At 42.1% G+C, this 20377-nt stretch overlaps 1 protein-coding gene across 3 annotated transcripts in view; it reads left to right on the top strand.

Annotated features, from left to right (window-relative positions):
• The first annotated feature begins 886 nt into the window (after positions 1 to 886).
• The window catches only part of aplp1.S (amyloid beta precursor like protein 1 S homeolog), a 30748-nt gene continuing 11257 nt past the window's right edge, over positions 887 to 20377 (top strand). For 2 of the 3 annotated variants that reach the window (XM_018228363.2, XM_018228361.2), the window contains exons 1-4: positions 887 to 1221; positions 17072 to 17224; positions 19061 to 19190; positions 19609 to 19721. In XM_018228363.2, the coding sequence (XP_018083852.1) occupies positions 1153 to 1221; positions 17072 to 17224; positions 19061 to 19190; positions 19609 to 19721 (465 nt within the window). In that variant the 5' untranslated portion in view covers positions 887 to 1152. The remainder of the gene's footprint in view (positions 1222 to 17071; positions 17225 to 19060; positions 19191 to 19608; positions 19722 to 20377) is intronic. The other variant, XM_018228360.2, reaches the window with a different exon arrangement.

Genomic DNA, 20377 nt, shown 5'->3' on the forward strand with positions numbered 1-20377 from the left:
GTTTGGACTGTTGCCTATGGACAGAGGGATGGACTCTGCGGGCAGGAGGTGTATGGGTGGGTTTGATGCATTTTTGATATGCTGATATTGTGTTTGAATTAATGTAAGTGTATTTTTATAATAAAAAGCTCTATATATTAGGTACCTATCTAGTGCTACCAATCCCTATTTCTGTAGGGAAATGAGAGAGAGCAGACAGTAACCCTTCCAACACTTTCCTCTTGTCTCTATATATTAGGTACCTATTTAGTGTTACCAATCCCTATTTCTGTAGGGAAATGAGAGAGAGCAGACAGTAACCCTTCCAACACTTTCCTCTTGTCTCTATATATTAGGTACCTATCTAGTGTTACCAATCCCTATTTCTGTAGGGAAATGAGAGAGAGCAGACAGTAACCCTTCCAACACTTTCCTCTTGTCTCTATATATTAGGTACCTATCTAGTGTTACCAACCCCTATTTCTGTAGGGAAATGAGAGAGAGCAGACAGTAACCCTTCCAACACTTTCCTCTTGTCTCTATATATTATGTACCTATCTAGTGCTATCAATATCTGGCAGTTTTCACAGATGTGTTGGTGTCCAGGATCAGTGGCAAGGAAACTGTGGAGAGGTCTCCAAAGGGCCCAGAATAAATATCTTAATTTTTCCCAAATCTGCCTTCTTATTTGTTCCCTAATTTTTTTTGCATTTTAGGGGTCAGCCTCCTGAGTAGAACCCAGGATCCCGGCTCCTGAATATTTCATGCAATTTCCTTCTGGTTTGGTGGAGACTGATAGAAATGTCTGTAGAAGGAGACTGGGTGCTGGGAGGAGAGGGAGGAGGAGAAAGGGATAGAGAGACAGAGGGGAGGAGAGATAGAAAAAGACAGAGGGGAGGAGAGCAAGAGAGGGAGAGAGAGACAGACGAGGAGGGGGATGGGACACGTCTTTGTATAGCAGAACGAGGCTTGTGCAGAAACAGACCCATAGAGATACCCAATATCTGTGCCACTGGCAGCCGCACACACACTTGTACCCACAGCATCTCTGACACAGAGAGAGAGAGGCTGAGATTCCCAAAAACAGGGTGACCCACCCAAGGGTGCCACAGGCACAGAGACACTGGTCCTCCCTGCTCCATCAGCATCACTCAGCACCCCGGGAGAAGGAACATGGGTGCATCGGAGAGATTAAAGACCAGCCTTCTGCATGTCAGCTGTCTCCTTCTGTTGGGTGCACAGGTGAGAGGGTATACTTCACCTAAAAGCAAGAGCAGGGGTGAAAAGAAAGGTGCAGACAGTGGGCACAGCTGGACTGGGTGGAGCCCCTCTCTATAGTTGCAGGGGGGACGCAGCATGGAATGATCCAGGGCATGTTTTTATCAGCGTGTATTAATGGGTCGGCATCAGAGGGGACTTTTATCTTCATGCATTAACCCCCCCTCCGACCTAACATGGCAAAAGAGGGGTTAATTCAATTGTGATGGGTGCGCAGGGAGTAGATATTGATCTGGAAGTAGGGGTGGAAGGGGTGGCGCAGATCATTAGCAGATTTGCTAGGGCAGGGGGTGCGTGAGTAAAGGGGGATTCAATATAAAATGAAGGACTGAGCTGTGTTATATTTTCTTTTTATGGCACCAATATATTCCATATTGTTTTACAGCAACATGTATGGGCTTCTAATCCTACAAGCTACAATCAGAAGGCTTGTCTCAAGAGCTTACATCCTATAGGGACTCCTGCTTTAGTGGGCGGTGCTTAGTATCGATGAAGCAGATCCCCTGCCAATAAATAATCATTTCTTTATTCTGTAGCACTGTATATATATATATATATATATATATATATAGCGTGTAAGCTTCTATAAAAGCCATATGCCAAAAGCTTACAATCTGTCATGGTGGGAATATTGATATTTTGAGAGCCCAATTTGAGAATTAAATGCTTAAATAAGGAGACATCAATGTGTCACCCTCCAGCTGCTGCACTACCACTGTCATGTACATATAAATGTATATATAATACAGTATATTTCAGTTATTACATGGCAGGGGCAAAACTGCACCAGTAACCCATAGCAACCAATTAGAGATGTCAGCCTGCAGTAGACAGATAAAATACAATTGCTGATTGGCTGGTACAGGTTACTGCAGTGGTACCAACTTACCTGTTGATAGCAGAACCTCGAATCATATTAATTTAACAAAGAGTCTATCTGGTGAGGGGCCCCTTTCTAAAACTATGGGGTATGACCTCCGCTGTAACTGACCCTGGTACAAAAGAGGGTGCAGGAGCATGAGGTTCCCCTGTCTGACCCGGGGTTGTCTTTAGAGCAGGTTCCATGGCACAATAGATCTCCCCTATTATTTATATACAAGACTGTCCAACCTTGGGCTCATGCGTTTTTGTCGAACTACAAAGTTATTGGTGGGCATTGCAACTTCAACAACAACTGAAGGGCTACGGGCTGGCATATCAGTTACTGTTACATAGTGTTATTGCCCCCATCTTGCCTGCAGTTACAACCATAATTCCTCCTTATTTTCATTCTGTTCCCATGTTACTCTACTAGCTTCTTCCTGACTTATCCTGTCTACGCCTTGCCCTACTGTCTCCATACTGTCCGCCTGTCTCCATCTTGTCCGCCTGTCTCCATCTTGCCTTGCTGTCTCTATTTACCCATTGTCTCCATCTTACCCTACTGTCTCCATCTTGCCCTAATGTCTCTATTTACCTATTGTGTCTGTCTTGTCTTTCTGTCTCCATCTTACTCTACTGTCTCCATCTTGTCCTACTGTCTCCATTTTGCCCTTCTGTCTCTATCTTGCCCTAATGTCTCTATTTACCTATTGTGTCCGTCTCGTCTTTCTGTCTCCATCTTACTCTACTGCCTCCATCTTGCCCTACTGTCTCTATCTTGGCCTACTGTCCCAATTTTACTCTACTGTCCCCATCTTGCCCTACTGTCTCCATCTTGGCCTACTGTCTGCACTTTACTCTACTTTCTCCATCCTGCGCAACAATAGGTAAATGGAGACATTTGCCTATTATCTCCATCTTGCCCTACTATCTCCATCTTACTCTACTGTCTTCATCTTGTCCTACTCTCTCCATCTTCATCTTGTCCTACTATCTCCATCTTACTCTACTTTCTTTATCTTGTCCTACGATTTGCATCTTACTCTACTGTCTTCATCTTGTTCTACTATCTCTATCTTACTCTACTGTCTTCATCTTGTCCTTCTATCTCCATCTTACGCTACTGTCTTAATCTTGTCCTATTATCTCCATCTTACTCTACTGTCTTCATCTTGACCTACTATCTCCATCTTACTCTATTGTCTTCATCTTGTCCTATTATCTCCATCTTACTCTACTGTCTTCATCTTGACCTACTATCTCCATCTTACTCTATTGTCTTCATCTTGTCCTACTATCTCCATCTTACTCTACTGTCTTTATCTTGTCCTACTATCAACATCTTACTCTACTGTCTTCATTTTTGCTACTATCTCCATCTTACTCTATTGTCTTCATCTTGTGCTATCTCCATCTTACTCTACTGTCTTCATCTTGTTATACTATCTCCATCAAACTCTGTCTTCATCATGTCCTTCTATCTCCCTCTTACTCTACTGACTTATCTTGTCCTACTATCCCCATCTTACTCTGCTGTCTTCATCTTGTCCTACTATTTCCATTTTACTCTACTGTCTCCATCTTACTCTACTGTCTTCATCTTGTCCTGCTGTCTCCATCTTACTCTACTGTCTTCATCTTGTCTTATTATTCTCCATCTTACTCTACTGTCTTCATCTTGTCCTGCTGTCTCCAGTTGATCACTTTAAAGTTCCTGGTAGACCAAGACAACATACTTCAAATGTGCACACACATGCTGCCTTCCTTGTTCGTCACTTTGTCACTTCCACAAGGTAGCTACATGCCACGCTGTGTCACATCACTTGTATATGGGTAGTTGTGACACCACAAGTCTAGCTATATGAGACTGTGATTCCTGAATTAGCTGACAGAAGTGAACCATTGGACTAGAGGAACTTAATGACATTGTAGGATGTTTGAGCACGGATCCAGGACTGAGTAAAAGTGAACTGTTGGGTGGTATGTTGAAGCCTAGTTCCTAACATACCCTATGTACCACTACACTAATGGTATCAGCTGATAGTTTATGGGCTCATAGAGCTACAAGGTTGTGTGCAGATGGATCTGTGGGTTTCGGTGAATGGAGCTGCAAGCTGGTGGTGCTGATGGAATAATGGGATTTCTGTAGACTGAATTGCTGGGTACTGTTCCTTCTCATCTTTATCTCGTCTGGCACACTTGGCTAAACGTATTTCCCTAAATACAAACAAAGTAATAAAGTAAATATAGTGTTCAATGATGGCTACAAATTCTGAGTTTTGAGCAAGGCTGATATTTGCATAAGAGCAGATGATGTTGACCGATTTGCACATTTTTTAATTAGAATCACCAACATCTCCCTGTTGTGTGATACTTTTACTTAGGGCTTGCACCGTCTGCGCATTATTTTTATTAAGGTCGATCTCATGAGGGAGGATAGGTGACAAAAGTACATCACAGGTTAAAAAAGTCTGGGCTCCCCTGATCTACTGTCTCCATCTTGCTCTACTGTCTCCAACTTCTCCTAGTGTCTCCATCTTGTCCTACTGTCTCCATCTTGCCTTACTTTCTCCAACTTCTCCTAGTGTTTCCATCTTGCCCTACTGTCTCCAACTTCTCCTAGTGTCTCCATCTTGCCCTACTGTCTCCATTTTTCCTACTGTCTCCAACTTCTCCTAGTGTCTCCATCTTGCCCTACTGTCTCCATTTGTCCTACTGTCTCCAACTTCTCCTAGTGTCTCCATCTTGCCCTACTGTCTCCATTTGTCCTACTGTCTCCAACTTCTCCTAGTGTCTCCATCTTGCCCTACTGTCTCCATTTTTCCTACTGTCTCCAACTTTTCCTACTGTCTCCATCTTGTCCTACTGTCCCTGTTTTGTCCTACTGTCTAAATTCTATCCAAATGTCCCATCTTGCCTAACTGACCCACCAGCAGCATCTTGCTTTACAGTGATCATTTTGCTCCATTGTCACCATCTTGTCCTGACATACCCACCATTCCTTGGGGCACTTTGATGGCATTTCTGGCTTGAGGGCTGTCATTCCAGCCATGATTAACAGCAGGAGGATCAGCAGAGAATGGTGCAGTGACACATGCCGGGTGCCATTCAGGCTGCTGAGAGTGAGCCAGGACTGAGATTAATGGCAGAACTAATTGTGAGTAATGGACAGGGAGCTGGTTGGTGCGACAGGGCAGTGTTTGGTTCTGCACTGCTGCGCTTGACCCCGAGCGATGGAGAATGTGAATACAGAGTCATGGCTTCACTGCTCGGAGTAAATCTAGCAGGAGGGCTGTATGGGAAGGCTGATATGAAGCATTATTTACAATACAGGTAGTGGGGGGGGTGAAATGGAACTCATGGATGCCAAGCTCACTGTTGGCAGAATGCTGGGAGATGTGGTTCAACCATAGCAGGTTTACTAGTATCTAACAATGGTCACACAATTTTATATATTCTCTGTACATTTAATCAGTAAAGGGCCCCATGATGCTGGGGGGGGCAGTATTGTTAGCTCTCTCGAGGGGCCTTTTGCCAGGGGGGGCAGCAGAGCACCAAGGGACCAGTCGTGACTGATGTATCAATATAGATGTGGGACAGATCATCTTTTTCATGCAGGAATGGGGTGGGGGGTGCTAAAAAGATTTTTGGAGCGGGGCCCCAGGAACCTTTGATAAGGATCTCAAATGAGCCACTGGGCAGACGCACAATCTTATGGATTCTTGTGACAGATTCACTATAACATGTGATGCTGGTGCTCCACCTGTGCAAGACATTTCTCCACCTGTCCCACTATTTGCTGTAACTCTGCCATTGCTCCACCTGCTCTACTCATTGTTCCTTGTGTGCGGCTGCCTGCTCCACCTCTGCTACAGATCATTTTACCTGAGCTCTTGACTAATTAAGCAACACATAATAACATAGAAGAAGAAGAAGTTAAAAAACTGATGAGCACATGAAATGTAATGTGGGAGAGTCACATTGAGCGTCTCACGTTGGTCAGAGCCTTGTGGACAGAGCTGGTTGTTGGGACACGTGGGAGAATGGAAGGAATAGTTGTCAGGAGTAGTTACACAGGGAAGGGCGTGCGGGGAAGGTGACTGGCTATTGTTTTGCCACATCCCAGGTTCCATCCTCTGTCACCCCCTGGCACTGCCCTTCTCCTCTGCTCAGCACAGTGGCTCAGTGTTATACACAAACAAGGGGGCACTGTCCCATCTGTCATGTGAAACTGCCACTCACACCAACAATAGCTATGGGGCTGCAACCGACAACTTCTCTGATTGGTTCTCATCTAATTCTCTTATTAACATAATCACCCTGTCCATTATGCCAATATGCTATACTGTCCATCATCTGTCTGTATGTCTGTCTGCATCTCTCTCTCTATCTATCTCTCTATCCATCTGTCCATCCATCCATCTGTCTATCTGTCTTGCTGTCTGTCCATCCATCTGTGTGTTTGTCCATGCGTCTGTCTGTCTGTCCCTCTATCCATCTATCTATCTATCATCTATCTATCCGTCTATTTATATATGTCTGTCTGTCTATCTATCTAATTATCTACCTATCTATCAGCTACATTATATAACCGTCTGTCTGTCTAACTATCTACTGAGCTGTCATCTATCTATCTATCTCTCTGTCTGTCTATTTATATATCTGTCTGTCTATCTATCTATCTATTTATCTATCTATCTATTATCTATCTATATATCTATCTATATATTATCTATCTATCTATCTATTATCTATCTATCCTCTATCTATCTATCTATCTATCTATTATCTATCTATCCTCTATCTATCTAATCCAGGGGTCCCCAACCTTTTTTACTTGTGAGCCACATTCAAATTTAAAAAGAGTTGGGGAGCAACGCAAGCATGAAAAAGTCCCTTGGGGTGTTAAATAAAGTCTATGATTGGCTATTTGGTAGCCCCTTTGTGGACTGGCAGCCTACAAAAGGCTCAACTTGGCAGTATACTTAGTTTGTATGTCAAAAAAGAAGAGAAAGTTAACCCTATATAGTGCACCTCCCCAACCTTAGATCCGATGGCTCACAGAACCAATCAGAGATAAAACGTAACTTTTATTAATCGTTAAATAAAATGTATAAGTCCAGGAAACCGTTAAAAGAAATGCAGGGTCAGGGGGAAAAGACCAGGGCCATGATCGGAATTATCTGGCAATAGGGTGGAGGGTAGACCGCTTAGTGGGTCTCGGAATGCACACGGGGTAGAGATAAAGTTAGTGATTCGTCAATCACTAACAAACAATGGGTAAGAAGCCCAATCTGAATTGCTCAGTTGTAAAGTTAACCTCCCCCTTAATACTCCCACTCCACTTGCAGGAGAAACCAGTGAGGATTGCGTCTTTAAGTGTAACACTATTGATGCGGGTCACCCCGCAATCTAAATCGCACTGCTGCACACTTCGCAGCCACAAGAAACAGGTTCCCCTTATGCTTCCGCACACGCACCTCTCACTTCGATAAGGGAGATGACATTACTGTATTACAACAGGGATTAACTCACAGTATACTCGTTTTCAGTTTAAATATTCTAAATTCTACCCCAGCAGTGTCCGTCGTTTACCCTCAGAAAACTACATTTATCTGACAATGTAACAGATGGTTTGATCCACTGATACAGGAACGTGATTCGCTCTCTAATCAATAGATTGAATCATAGAAGCCTGTGATAATGCAGTGAAATTATATACTAGAGTGTCCCACTGTCCTCTCACATGTCCCTGCTGAATTGTACCTAATACAGTATCTCTCTGTACAGGGTTTAAGCCAATGTAGAAACATTTCCTATTGTAACCATAATGTACCCCCTACTGTCAATAATAAGGATAATATTACTCACTGAGGGGTTATGTGACCATATAAAGGCACAAGGCTGCAGGCTGAGTTATACAGGGAACGCTGAGTATCACTCATGTATTATAAGGGATAATGTACCCCCTACTGTAAATGATAAGGATATTAGAAGTCACTGAGGGGTTGTTCTGTGACCATATAAAGGCACAAGGCTGCAGGCTGAGTTATACAGGGAACTCTGAGTATCACTCATGTATTATAAGGGATAATGTACCCCCTACTGTAAATGATAAGGATATTAGAAGTCACTGAGGGGTTGTTCTGTGACCATATAAAGGCACAAGGCTGCAGGCTGAGTTATACATGGAACTCTGAGTATCACTCATGTATTATAAGGGATAATGTACCCCCTATTGTAAATGATAAGGATATTAGAAGTCACGGAGGGGTTGTTCTGTGACCATATAAAGACACAAGGCTGCAGGCTGAGTTATACAGGGAACTCTGAGTATCACTCATGTATTATAAGGGATAATGTACCCCCTACTGTAAATGATAAGGATATTAGAAGTCACTGAGGGGTTGTTCTGTGACCATATAAAGGCACAAGGCTGCAGGCTGAGTTATACAGGGAACTCTGAGTATCACTCATGTATTATAAGGGATAATGTACCCCCTACTGTAAATGATAAGGATATTAGAAGTCACTGAGGGGTTGTTCTGTGACCATATAAAGACACAAGGCTGCAGGCTGAGTTATACAGGGAACTCTGAGTATCACTCATGTATTATAAGGGATAATGTACCCCCTACTGTAAATGATAAGGATATTAGAAGTCACTGAGGGGTTGTTCTGTGACCATATAAAGGCACAAGGCTGCAGGCTGAGTTATACATGGAACTCTGAGTATCACTCATGTATTATAAGGGATAATGTACCCCCTATTGTAAATGATAAGGATATTAGAAGTCACGGAGGGGTTGTTCTGTGACCATATAAAGACACAAGGCTGCAGGCTGAGTTATACAGGGAACTCTGAGTATCACTCATGTATTATAAGGGATAATGTACCCCCTACTGTAAATGATAAGGATATTAGAAGTCACTGAGGGGTTGTTCTGTGACCATATAAAGGCACAAGGCTGCAGGCTGAGTTATACAGGGAACTCTGAGTATCACTCATGTATTATAAGGGATAATGTACCCCCTACTGTAAATGATAAGGATATTAGAAGTCACTGAGGGGTTGTTCTGTGACCATATAAAGACACAAGGCTGCAGGCTGAGTTATACAGGGAACTCTGAGTATCACTCATGTATTATAAGGGATAATGTACCCCCTACTGTAAATGATAAGGATATTAGAAGTCACTGAGGGGTTGTTCTGTGACCATATAAAGGCACAAGGCTGCAGGCTGAGTTATACATGGAACTCTGAGTATCACTCATGTATTATAAGGGATAATGTACCCCCTATTGTAAATGATAAGGATATTAGAAGTCACGGAGGGGTTGTTCTGTGACCATATAAAGACACAAGGCTGCAGGCTGAGTTATACAGGGAACTCTGAGTATCACTCATGTATTATAAGGGATAATGTACCCCCTACTGTAAATGATAAGGATATTAGAAGTCACTGAGGGGTTGTTCTGTGACCATATAAAGGCACAAGGCTGCAGGCTGAGTTATACAGGGAACTCTGAGTATCACTCATGTATTATAAGGGATAATGTACCCCCTACTGTAAATGATAAGGATATTAGAAGTCACTGAGGGGTTGTTCTGTGACCATATAAAGACACAAGGCTGCAGGATGAGTTATAGAGTAATTATGAGGCTACTTTTATTAATGAATTATAGTATATAGAGGTTTTTCTGTCCATGTAAATGTCGTTCCATCAGACACATTTCCCCCAGATGCCAAAAAGGCATTAGAATTTCAGGTTTGAGTCTGTGAACTGATTGTTTTTCCATCATATGATATAATTTTATCAGTTCTGGCAATCGCTACTTTCCATTCTAAACAATTTTCTCCCCACTGGGGAGTCGCACATAGACTTGAATCTAGACAGATATATCGGCCCAATTTATTTTCAGATCCATATAATTATTTCAGTTTTAGCCTCATTAAATGATGTTATATCATTGCATTTATGTTTAAAGTGACCCCCGGCCCCCAGGAAACAAAGAGGTTATAGATATGTCTCACGTGACTTTCATATTGACACTTGGGTGCAATTATGGCAAAATTATGGCAAAATTAAACATTTTGCAAAGAACACAAAACAAAACTCTACACCACAAGGGAATATCTATGCTGCCATAGTTTTATGGGATCTCTCTGTACAGACTATGAGCAAACTTAGGGACTGTTCCTGCTGAATTGTGCTTAGTACAGGGAATACCTATGCTGCCATAGTTTTATGGGATCTCTCTGTACAGACTATGAGCAAATTTAGGGGACTGTTCCTGCTGAATTGTGCTTAGTACAGGGAATACCTATGCTGCCATAGTTGTATGGGATCTCTCTGTACAGACTATGAGCAAACTTAGGGGCTGTTCCCAGTGTCGGACTTAGCCGGTGGGCCCCGGGCTCTTGTGGGCCCCTCTGGCCCAGGTCCGTACCCACATCTGACCCTTAATGCCGCAACCCCCTTTGTCAGAGGTCGCGGCAAAAAAAAGATTTAGTGTGCGTGCATGTGCACAACCACGGTGCCGCTCGCATGCATACAAATGTGGCGCCGCGTGCATGCATACTGATGCGCCGCACACCGTCGCAACAGGGTTGGGCCCGGAGGGGGGCCCTGGGGCAGTAGCCCCGGTGGGCCCTGGGCCCACCAGTCCGACCCTGGCTGTTCCTGCTGAATTGTGCTTACTACAAGCAAATCACACTTAGTCTGGGATTGTTCACCTTCTTCTTCACCTTTATTCATCATCATGTACAATTACTTTCAATAGGCCGTGACCCAGATGGAGTGACAGCAGATACGTAGCCAGGCCATACCCAAAATATTGCCTTCTGCCAGTTTTCAGCAAGGGGGGTCGGCACGAGTGGGTAAGGAGAAAGGGACAAGAAAGACAACAATGTCACTGCTCATACAAGTCAGAACTAGAGCTTCTCAGAAACTAGGAAAACATAACAAAAATATATATTTTTAATACAAATTTCAATTTGAAAAATTCGAAGGTTTATGTTTAATCTGTGCACAGCTGGGAGTGTGCGGTGTAATCGCGGGGCTGAGCTGCAGAACGCGCCGAGACCTTTAAATAATAAATACCAGCGTGACAGAGCAACAGACGCTTCTCCTGCATTATATATTAGGTACCGTGGGGGGCACTGAATAAACAGATCGATCCGAGATTCAGCTCAGCCCCAAGACTGTAGGATCCAAATGACTATATTATCCAGCATGAGCTGACTTATTCTGTAGAGCTTACAATCTAATGACTCGTCACAGTCAAACTCTAGGGTCAGATTTCTCAGGAGCCAATGAATGTGCCTGTATGTATTTTGGGGTGTGGGGGTACCCAGAGGAAACCCACACACAGATATTTTGTAGGGAATAATTTATACAAACTGAGCTACAATAGTTACTTCCTATTCATCAGTAACAGGTTTCCACATTTGTAACTAATACAACCCTTGACCTTCTATCCAGAATGCCTGGGGCCTGATATGTTCTGGATAAAGGGTCACACTCTAATGGTTAATAAACTCAGTGTAGGGCTGTTATGCCATCAGCATGTGTTTACAACAGGTTAAAATGCTCCATGTACAATGAGCCAGTCGTTTACCAGCAAAGGATTATCCTTGTAGGAGCCTACGGGAAACCTTTTTAATTTAGAGCTTACTGGATAACAGATCCTATATACAGTGGATACATGTAACAAAACACGAGGCAGTCGAGGGATCAGAGATGGAACCTGGGGAAAGGCTTATCTATGTCACATAATCCATGATTATAACCTGCAAGTGACCTGCTGGGTCCAAATAAAAACTCTGTCTTCTGAAAATCGGAACAATATGTAATAATATTATATACTAGACTAGAAGGTCAAGGGGACTGAAATATCCTCATATTGTAAAATCAGGGGGTACAGGGGTTGTTCTCCTTTAAATTAACTGTTAATTTCATGTAGAGAGGGATATTCTGAGACAATTTGCAATTGGTTTTCATTTTTTATTATTTGTAGTTTTTGAGTTATTTAGCTTTAATTCAGCAGCCCTCCAGTTTGCAATTTCAGCTGTCTGGTTGCTAGGGTCCAAATTCCCCTAGCAACCATGCACTGATTTGAATAAGAGACTGGAATATGAATAGGAGAGGCCTGAATAGAAAGATGAGGAATAAAAAGAAGAAATAACAATTCATTTGTAGCCTTACAGAGCATTTGTTGACCCCTATTTGAAAGTTGGGAAGAGTCAGAAAAAGAATGCAAATAATTAAAAAATAATAAAAAATAATAAAAAAGAAAGGCCAATTTAAAAGGTGCTTAGAATAAGCCATTCTATAACATGCTAAAACTGTACACTTTGAGTTAACTGTTAGTACGATGTAGAGAGGGATATTCTGAGACTATTTGCAATTGGTTTTCTTTTTTTATTATTTGTGGTTTTTGAGTTATTTAGCTTTTTATTCAGCAGCTCTCCAGTTTGTAATTTCAGCAGTCTGGTTACTAGGGTCCACATTTCAATAGCAACCATGCACTGATTTGAATAAGAGGCAGGAATATGAATAAGAGAGGCCTGAATAAAAATATAAATAATAAAAAGTAGCAATTACAATAAATGTGTAGCCTTACAGAGCATTTGTTTTTTTTAGATGGGGTCAGTGACCCCATTTGGAAGCTGGAAAGAGTCAGAAGAAGAAGGCAAATATATATTTTTTTTTAATTCTACAAAATAAATACATTAGTGAAGACCAATTGAAAAGTTGCTTAGAATTAGCCTTGCTGTAACACACTAAAAAGTGAACCACTCCTTTAACTTTTAGTATGTTATAGAATGTTTGTCAGTTCTAAGGAATTCTCTGTTGGTCTTGGATTTTCATTATTTGCTAAATTATTTTTTTTTCCCTTCTGCCTCTTTCCAGCTTTCCAATGGGGGTCGCTGACCCCTGCATCTAAAATTTCTATGTAAGGCTACAGTTTTATTGCTATTGTTACTTTGCATTCAGGCCTCCCCTATTCCTCTTCCACTGCCTGGTTACTAGGGTGAATTGGACCCTAGCAACCAGATAGCCGCTGAAATTCCAAACTGGAGAGCTGTTGAACAAAAGCTAAATAATATTTTTAAAGCCCCCACTGCTGTAAGACTGTCTGGAATGCTGGCTGAGTATTGTGGCTGATACAGAGCCGGATCCGTGGGATTTGTGGCTTTAAGCAGTGATACAATGTAATAGCCGATGGCATTTCCCAGCAAAATTCACAAAATGGTGAAAAATTCATCAAGCGCGAATTTTGATGACCGTGCCAATTCTGACCCTGTTGTGAATTTTGAGGCCGGCGTTAAAGTCAACGGGCATCCGAATATTGTAGACGTGCAACGGTTTTGGCGCAAGCGACTTTTCCGACGCCTGGCTAAAAATTTTTGATGCTGGCGAATTTACGTTGCAGTTTAGCGAATGTGGAAATTCGCTGCATAGTCGTGCCTGGAGAATTTATTCGCCCATCACTATTAATAACATTCCGGCCTGGCGGCAATAGTAGTAACCTACTAAATCAGGGTCATTGATGGGGTATGTGAGGGGGATTCAGAGAAAGGAAACCCCCAGTAGCAAGAGTATAACTTGGGGCCCCCACCACCTCTATGTCCCCCTGCAGCAGTGCTCTGTGTAAATGCAGCCAATAGAAACAGAGGATAGTGGCACTGTAGGGGGATCAGCCAGGGGGGTCATTACTTTTTCCTTGGCCCTGTATCTTTGCAGCCCCCAAAGTGGTAGGCTCTGCCCAACAGGCCAAACGGCAACTCAACATCATAGCCAATAGGATTACTGGTAAAATCAACTCAACATCATAGCCAAAAGGATTACTGGTAAAATCAACTCAGCATCATAGCCAAAAGGATTACTGGTAAAATCAACTCAACATCATAGCCAATAGGATTACTGGTAAAATCAACTTAACATCATAGCCAATAGGATTACTGGTAAAATCAACTCAACATCATAGCCAATAGGATTACTGGTAAAATCAACTCAACATCATAGCCAATAGGATTACTGGTAAAATCAACTCAACATCATAGCCAATAGGATTACTGGTAAAATCAACTCAGCATCATAGCCAATAGGATTACTGATAAAATCAACTCAGCATCATAGCCAATAGGATTACTGGTAAAATCAACTCAACATCATAGCCAATAGGATTACTGGTAAAATCAACTCAACATCATAGCCAATAGGATTACTGGTAAAATCAACTCAGCATCATAGCCAATAGGATTACTGGTAAAATCAACTCAACATCATAGCCAATAGGATTACTGGTAAAATCAACTCAACATCATAGCCAATAGGATTACTGGTAAAATCAACTTAACATCATAGCCAATAGGATTACTGGTAAAATCAACTCAACATCATAGCCAATAGGATTACTGGTAGGCAAATAGGTGAAGTAGTAATCAGGTATGTGCCATTCTTTTCCCAGTGTTCTCTAGACCTGTGATCCCCAACCAGTAGCTCGTGAACAACACTTTGCTCTCCAACCCCTTGGATGTTGCTCTCAGGATCCTCAAAGCAGGGGCTTATTTTTGAATTCCAGGCTTGAAAGCAAGTTTTAATTACATAAAAACTAAGTATACTGCCAAACAGAGTCTCAATGTAGGTTGACAATCCACATAAGGGGCTACCAAATGGCCAATCACAGCCCTTGTTTGGCACCCCAAGAACATTTTTCATATTTGTGTTGCTCCCCAAGTACGTTTTCTTCTGAAAGTTGCTCACGGGTTCAAAAGGTTGGGGTTTCCTGGTGTAGGCAATGCTTATCTCTGTGCCTCTGGGGAATAAAAGGGGTTCCTTTGGGAACCAGGTCTCCCCTCCCCCCATGATCTAAATACACACAGGCAGGTGACTTGGCTCCTGATAAAACTGGCCCTAGTGTGTGTCAATGTGATTAGATTGTAAACTCCACTGGGGCAGAAACTGATGTATAAAGCACTGCGGAATATGGTGGCCCAGTTCTGGCTCAATGAGGGTCCTGCCGGGAGGGAAAGGGTTAATGTTGGGAGGAAGGAGAGGGAGGGAGGGAGAGGAAATGAGAGAATTAGAGAATTGAGTTGGGGGGGGAGATAGCACAAATGATAAGGACATAAAATGATAAAGGATCGGGGCACAGGGGACACAGGACAGAGAAGGAAATAGCGGGGGGGCAGGATTATTTCTCAGAAAGGATTTGCAGAGGCATCGCAGTCACGTCTAGACTCGGAGTCCAAATAGGTCCTGGCCCAAACAGCCCCCCAGTAGCCCAATAAATAGTGAGTGTCTATTGGATCTCCCAGGGGCCCCTCAGAACCCACAGATTGTCAGTCCGGGTCCCAAGAGGTCAGAGATGGGCCGGAGATGGGCCGGAGATGGGCCGGTGGCACAGGGGGTGCACAGAATATGAATCCATGGAAATAATAATGGGGAATAGAGGGAGCCAAGTGCTGGGGGGCTGAGCCACAATGAAAGAGAGGTGAGGGGGTGAGAGGGATCACAGGGAAGATAAGAGAGCTGCATTCTTTTGGGAAACTGTCGTCATGGCAACAGAGAAAGATAGAACATCTCCGTCGGGAGCGGTTACCATAGCAACCCATCTTAGAGAGAGAAAGAGAGAGACATGGGGGGGAATAAACAGAGGCAGAGGGGCTTTCAGTGAAATAACAGGCAAAAAAAGTTATTTGAAAAACAAGAGACAAACAGGAGTCAAGTAGAGATAATTAGCCCAGAGAGGGTCGGGGGGCCATGTGTATCCAGCGCTGGGGAAACTGCCAGTGACCTTCATCTGATCTTTTACACTGAGCCCCCCCCCAAGCATCAGAACCGACTTATTAAAAACTCAGCCTTTATGTCGGGCTTTTGCCTTTCAGAGGGGTTGTTCCCTTTAAGTACGATGTAGAGAGAGATATTCTGAGACAATTTGCAATTGTTTTTCATTTTTGTCATCATTTGTGGTTTTTGACTTATTTAGCTTTTTATTCAGTTTGTAATTTCAGCCATATTGTTGCTAAGGTCCAAATTCCCCTAGCAACCATGCGTTGATGTGAATAAGAGACTGGAATATGAATGGGAGAGGCCCGAATAGAAAGATAAGTAATAAAAAGTAGCGATAACAATATATTTGTAGCCTTACAGAGCATTTGTTTTTTTAGATGGGGTCAGTGACTTTCATTTGAAAGCTGGAAAGAGTCAGAAAAAAAGAAATATATAAATAATGAAGAAAAATTTAAATGTTGCTTAGAATTAGCCATTATACAACATACTCAAAGTATTTTTAGTATGTAGTACTTCTGATTATGTTATAATTCTAAGCAACTTTTTACTTGGCCTTCATTTTTTCATTTTTATAGTTTCTGAATGACTTCTTATTACTCTTCCAGCTTTAAATGGGGGTCGCTGAACCCCAACAAGGCTACAAATCTATTATTATTGCTACTTTTTATTCCTCGTCTTTCTATTCAGGTCTCTCCTATTCATATTCCAGTCTCTTATTCAAATCAATGCATGGTTGCTAGGGGAATTGGCACCCTAGCAACCAAAATGGCTGAAATTGCAACTGGAGAGCTGCTGAATAAAAAGCTAAATAAGTCAAAAACCACAAATAAAAAATGAAAACCAAATGCAAATTGTCTCAGAATATCCCTCTCATCATCGTACTAACAGTTAACTCAACACTCCACATCTGGAGATGAAAAGCTTGCCCACAGTTTTTCTGGGGGGCCAGAAAGGGTACTAGGACCATTCGGCCTAGGGGTACACAATCTAGATATCAGGGTCTATCCTACTGTAGGCAATAGAGGGGATACCAATGCTGATATAGTTATATGGTGATGCTCTGTACAGGCTATGAACAGCTTTCTACAACCTTGAATTAAATATATATATATTTCTATCTGCCTTATGTGCCCTATTCTCCTTCTTCCAGTGTCTTTCAGCATGGCGACCTCAGCTGGCTTTATTCTGTGGCCGAGTTCCACTTCATATGAATCTGGCCAATGGCCAGTGGGTGTCGGACCCCCAAGGAATTCCCAGCTGTATTGGGAGCAGCAAAGATGAGATTCTCAAATACTGCCGAGAGGTAAGGGCTGAATTTATTTGCCTTGTCCTGCATGTCAGGGCTTCATGTCAACATCAATCAGTGTGGGGGGTAATGAGGGGAAGGAGCAAAGCAAAGGAGGAGAGGGCACTGTCATCACTCATGTATTATAAGGGATAATGTACCCCCTACTGTAAATGATAAGGATATTAGAAGTCACTGAGGGGTTGTTCTGTGACCATATAAAGGCACAAGGCTGCAGGCTGAGTTATACAGGGAACTCTGAGTATCACTCATGTATTATAAGGGATAATGTACCCCCTACTGTAAATGATAAGGATATTAGAAGTCACTGAGGGGTTGTTCTGTGACCATATAAAGACACAAGGCTGCAGGCTGAGTTATACAGGGAACTCTGAGTATCACTCATGTATTATAAGGGATAATGTACCCCCTACTGTAAATGATAAGGATATTAGAAGTCACTGAGGGGTTGTTCTGTGACCATATAAAGACACAAGGCTGCAGGCTGAGTTATACAGGGAACTCTGAGTATCACTCATGTATTATAAGGGATAATGTACCCCCTACTGTAAATGATAAGGATATTAGAAGTCACTGAGGGGTTGTTCTGTGACCATATAAAGGCACAAGGCTGCAGGCTGAGTTATACAGGGAACTCTGAGTATCACTCATGTATTATAAGGGATAATGTACCCCCTACTGTAAATGATAAGGATATTAGAAGTCACTGAGGGGTTGTTCTGTGACCATATAAAGACACAAGGCTGCAGGCTGAGTTATACAGGGAACTCTGAGTATCACTCATGTATTATAAGGGATAATGTACCCCCTACTGTAAATGATAAGGATATTAGAAGTCACTGAGGGGTTGTTCTGTGACCATATAAAGACACAAGGCTGCAGGCTGAGTTATACAGGGAAATCTGAGTATCACTCATGTATTATAAGGGATAATGTACCCCCTACTGTAAATGATAAGGATATTAGAAGTCAATGAGGGGTTGTTCTGTGACCATATAAAGGCACAAGGCATGTTGAGTTACAGAGCTCCTAGATTACATCAGTTTGCTGATGTAGGGGGGAAATGCTGATCTATTTCTCCTATGAATACAATTAGTATCAGATATCACTGTTACAGGGGAGTGTATAACATTGTCACGTCACAAGCAACAGTGATTGGCTGAACTGCAATCCAATGGTTAGACGTGTGTGGATCACAGAATCCATCACAGGAGCCTGGATGGGGGGATTTGGATGCACTGGGGGGAGACTGTCCCTATAAACAGAGATTAGTAAAGTTTTCTGTTATATTTGTGGTGTCACATTCCTCACTGTATTGTAAAAATATAACAACAATAAAAGTCACCTCAGCCTTCCATGACCTGATTAAACTGACTCCTCCATGAGATTCCTCAATGAATATCCTTATCTGTCACAACAGGGGGTTCCTTGCTTATCTCTTAACTCTCTCATATCAGTGAGTGACAGTTACATAACTGCTGAGACATATTCCATTCACATAATTCCAGTTGCTGGACAAATATATCTACAAATTATTTTAAATGTATCTATAATATATCTACAATATATCTATAATATATCAACAATATATCTATAATATATATATAATATCTACAATATATCTTTAATTTATCTACAATATATCTACACTATATCTATAATATATATAATATCTACAATATATCTTTAATTTATCTACAATATATCTATAATATATCTACAATATATATATAATATCTACAATATATCTACAATATAATATATCTACAATATATCTATAATATATCTGTAATATATCTATTATATATCTGGGCCCTTCCTTCTCGTCCCCAGATTTACCCTGAGCTACAAATCACAGGAGTCGCAGAAGCCGCTCAACCGGTGACAGTGACAAACTGGTGTCAGAGCCAGAGGTCAGAGTGCAAAGGTCACCAGCATATAGTGGTTCCGTATCACTGCCTGGGTGAGTGTCTGAATGGATTCCTGTCTCCATGGATCTGCCCCTCGTTGGGTTAATGATGATATATGGGGCCGATTACTGTGATGTCCAAATCTATGATGGACATTTAGGGGTTAATTGGCTCCTGATTAAACTGACCCTAGTGTGTGAAAATGTTATAGGGACCTTAGATTGCAAGCTCCACTGGTACAGGGACTGATTGTTGCTGTAAAGCACTATAGAATATGTCAGCGCTTTATAAATAATGGATGATCAATAACTAGTTTATGTAGAGGGGAGTATTAAGAATGATGAGAAGGTTGCTTTCCTGAAGCCTTTCCAGCAGTGCCATATTCCAAGGATGCCGAAAGAAAGTTTTAACTGATAAATGAAATCGACAGTTGATCCTTATGGGCTGATGTTGTCTCCGTTATTGTTGCAGTGGGCGAGTTCATCAGCGACGCCCTCCTGGTACCGGACAAATGCCGATTCCTTCACCGCGAGCAGATGGATGTGTGTGAGAGTTATCAGCACTGGCACGAGACTGCCCGAACGGTAAGGAATTCTCAGGTCATTTTGCCTGGTCATGTGATTTCAGAAAGAGCCAGCACTTTAGGATGGAACTGCTTTCTGGCAGCCTGTTGTTTCTCCTACTCAATGTAACTGAATGTGTCTCAGTGGGACCTGGATTTTACTATTGAGTGTTGTTCTTATATCTACCAGGCAGCTGTTATCTTGTGTTAGGGAGCTGCTATCTGGTTACCTTCCCATTGTTCTGTTGTTAGGCTGCTGGGGGGGAGGGATGGGGTGATATCAGTAAATAAATCTGATGGCAGGCACTCAAATAAAGGCAATCTTCCAACGAATTGTAGAACTCAAGTAGAAAAGATTTATTGTGTCCTGTTACAGACACTTACTCATAGGCTGAGTAAGTGAAGCTCAAACATAAATATTTAAACAAAAGTGCACCAATCACAACACTCCAACAATAAAAGCATTAACCAATCCCTGGGCATCCCACATTAGACCACCCGTTGTATTCAATTATCTCAGGTGCATCTCTTTAGGGAGAGTATTTTGGGCCAAGCCTCTTTTTTGAATAAGAACCAAGCCTCTTTTTGGCTTTGAGGTAGGGGCCATTTTGGTACACCTCTATAGGTCAATTTGTAAAGAGGTGTAAACACAACAAAAGTAGCCATACATTTTGCTAA

This window comes from Xenopus laevis, chromosome 7S (genome assembly GCF_017654675.1).
Source record: "Xenopus laevis strain J_2021 chromosome 7S, Xenopus_laevis_v10.1, whole genome shotgun sequence".
Classification (NCBI taxonomy): Eukaryota; Metazoa; Chordata; class Amphibia; order Anura; family Pipidae; genus Xenopus; species Xenopus laevis.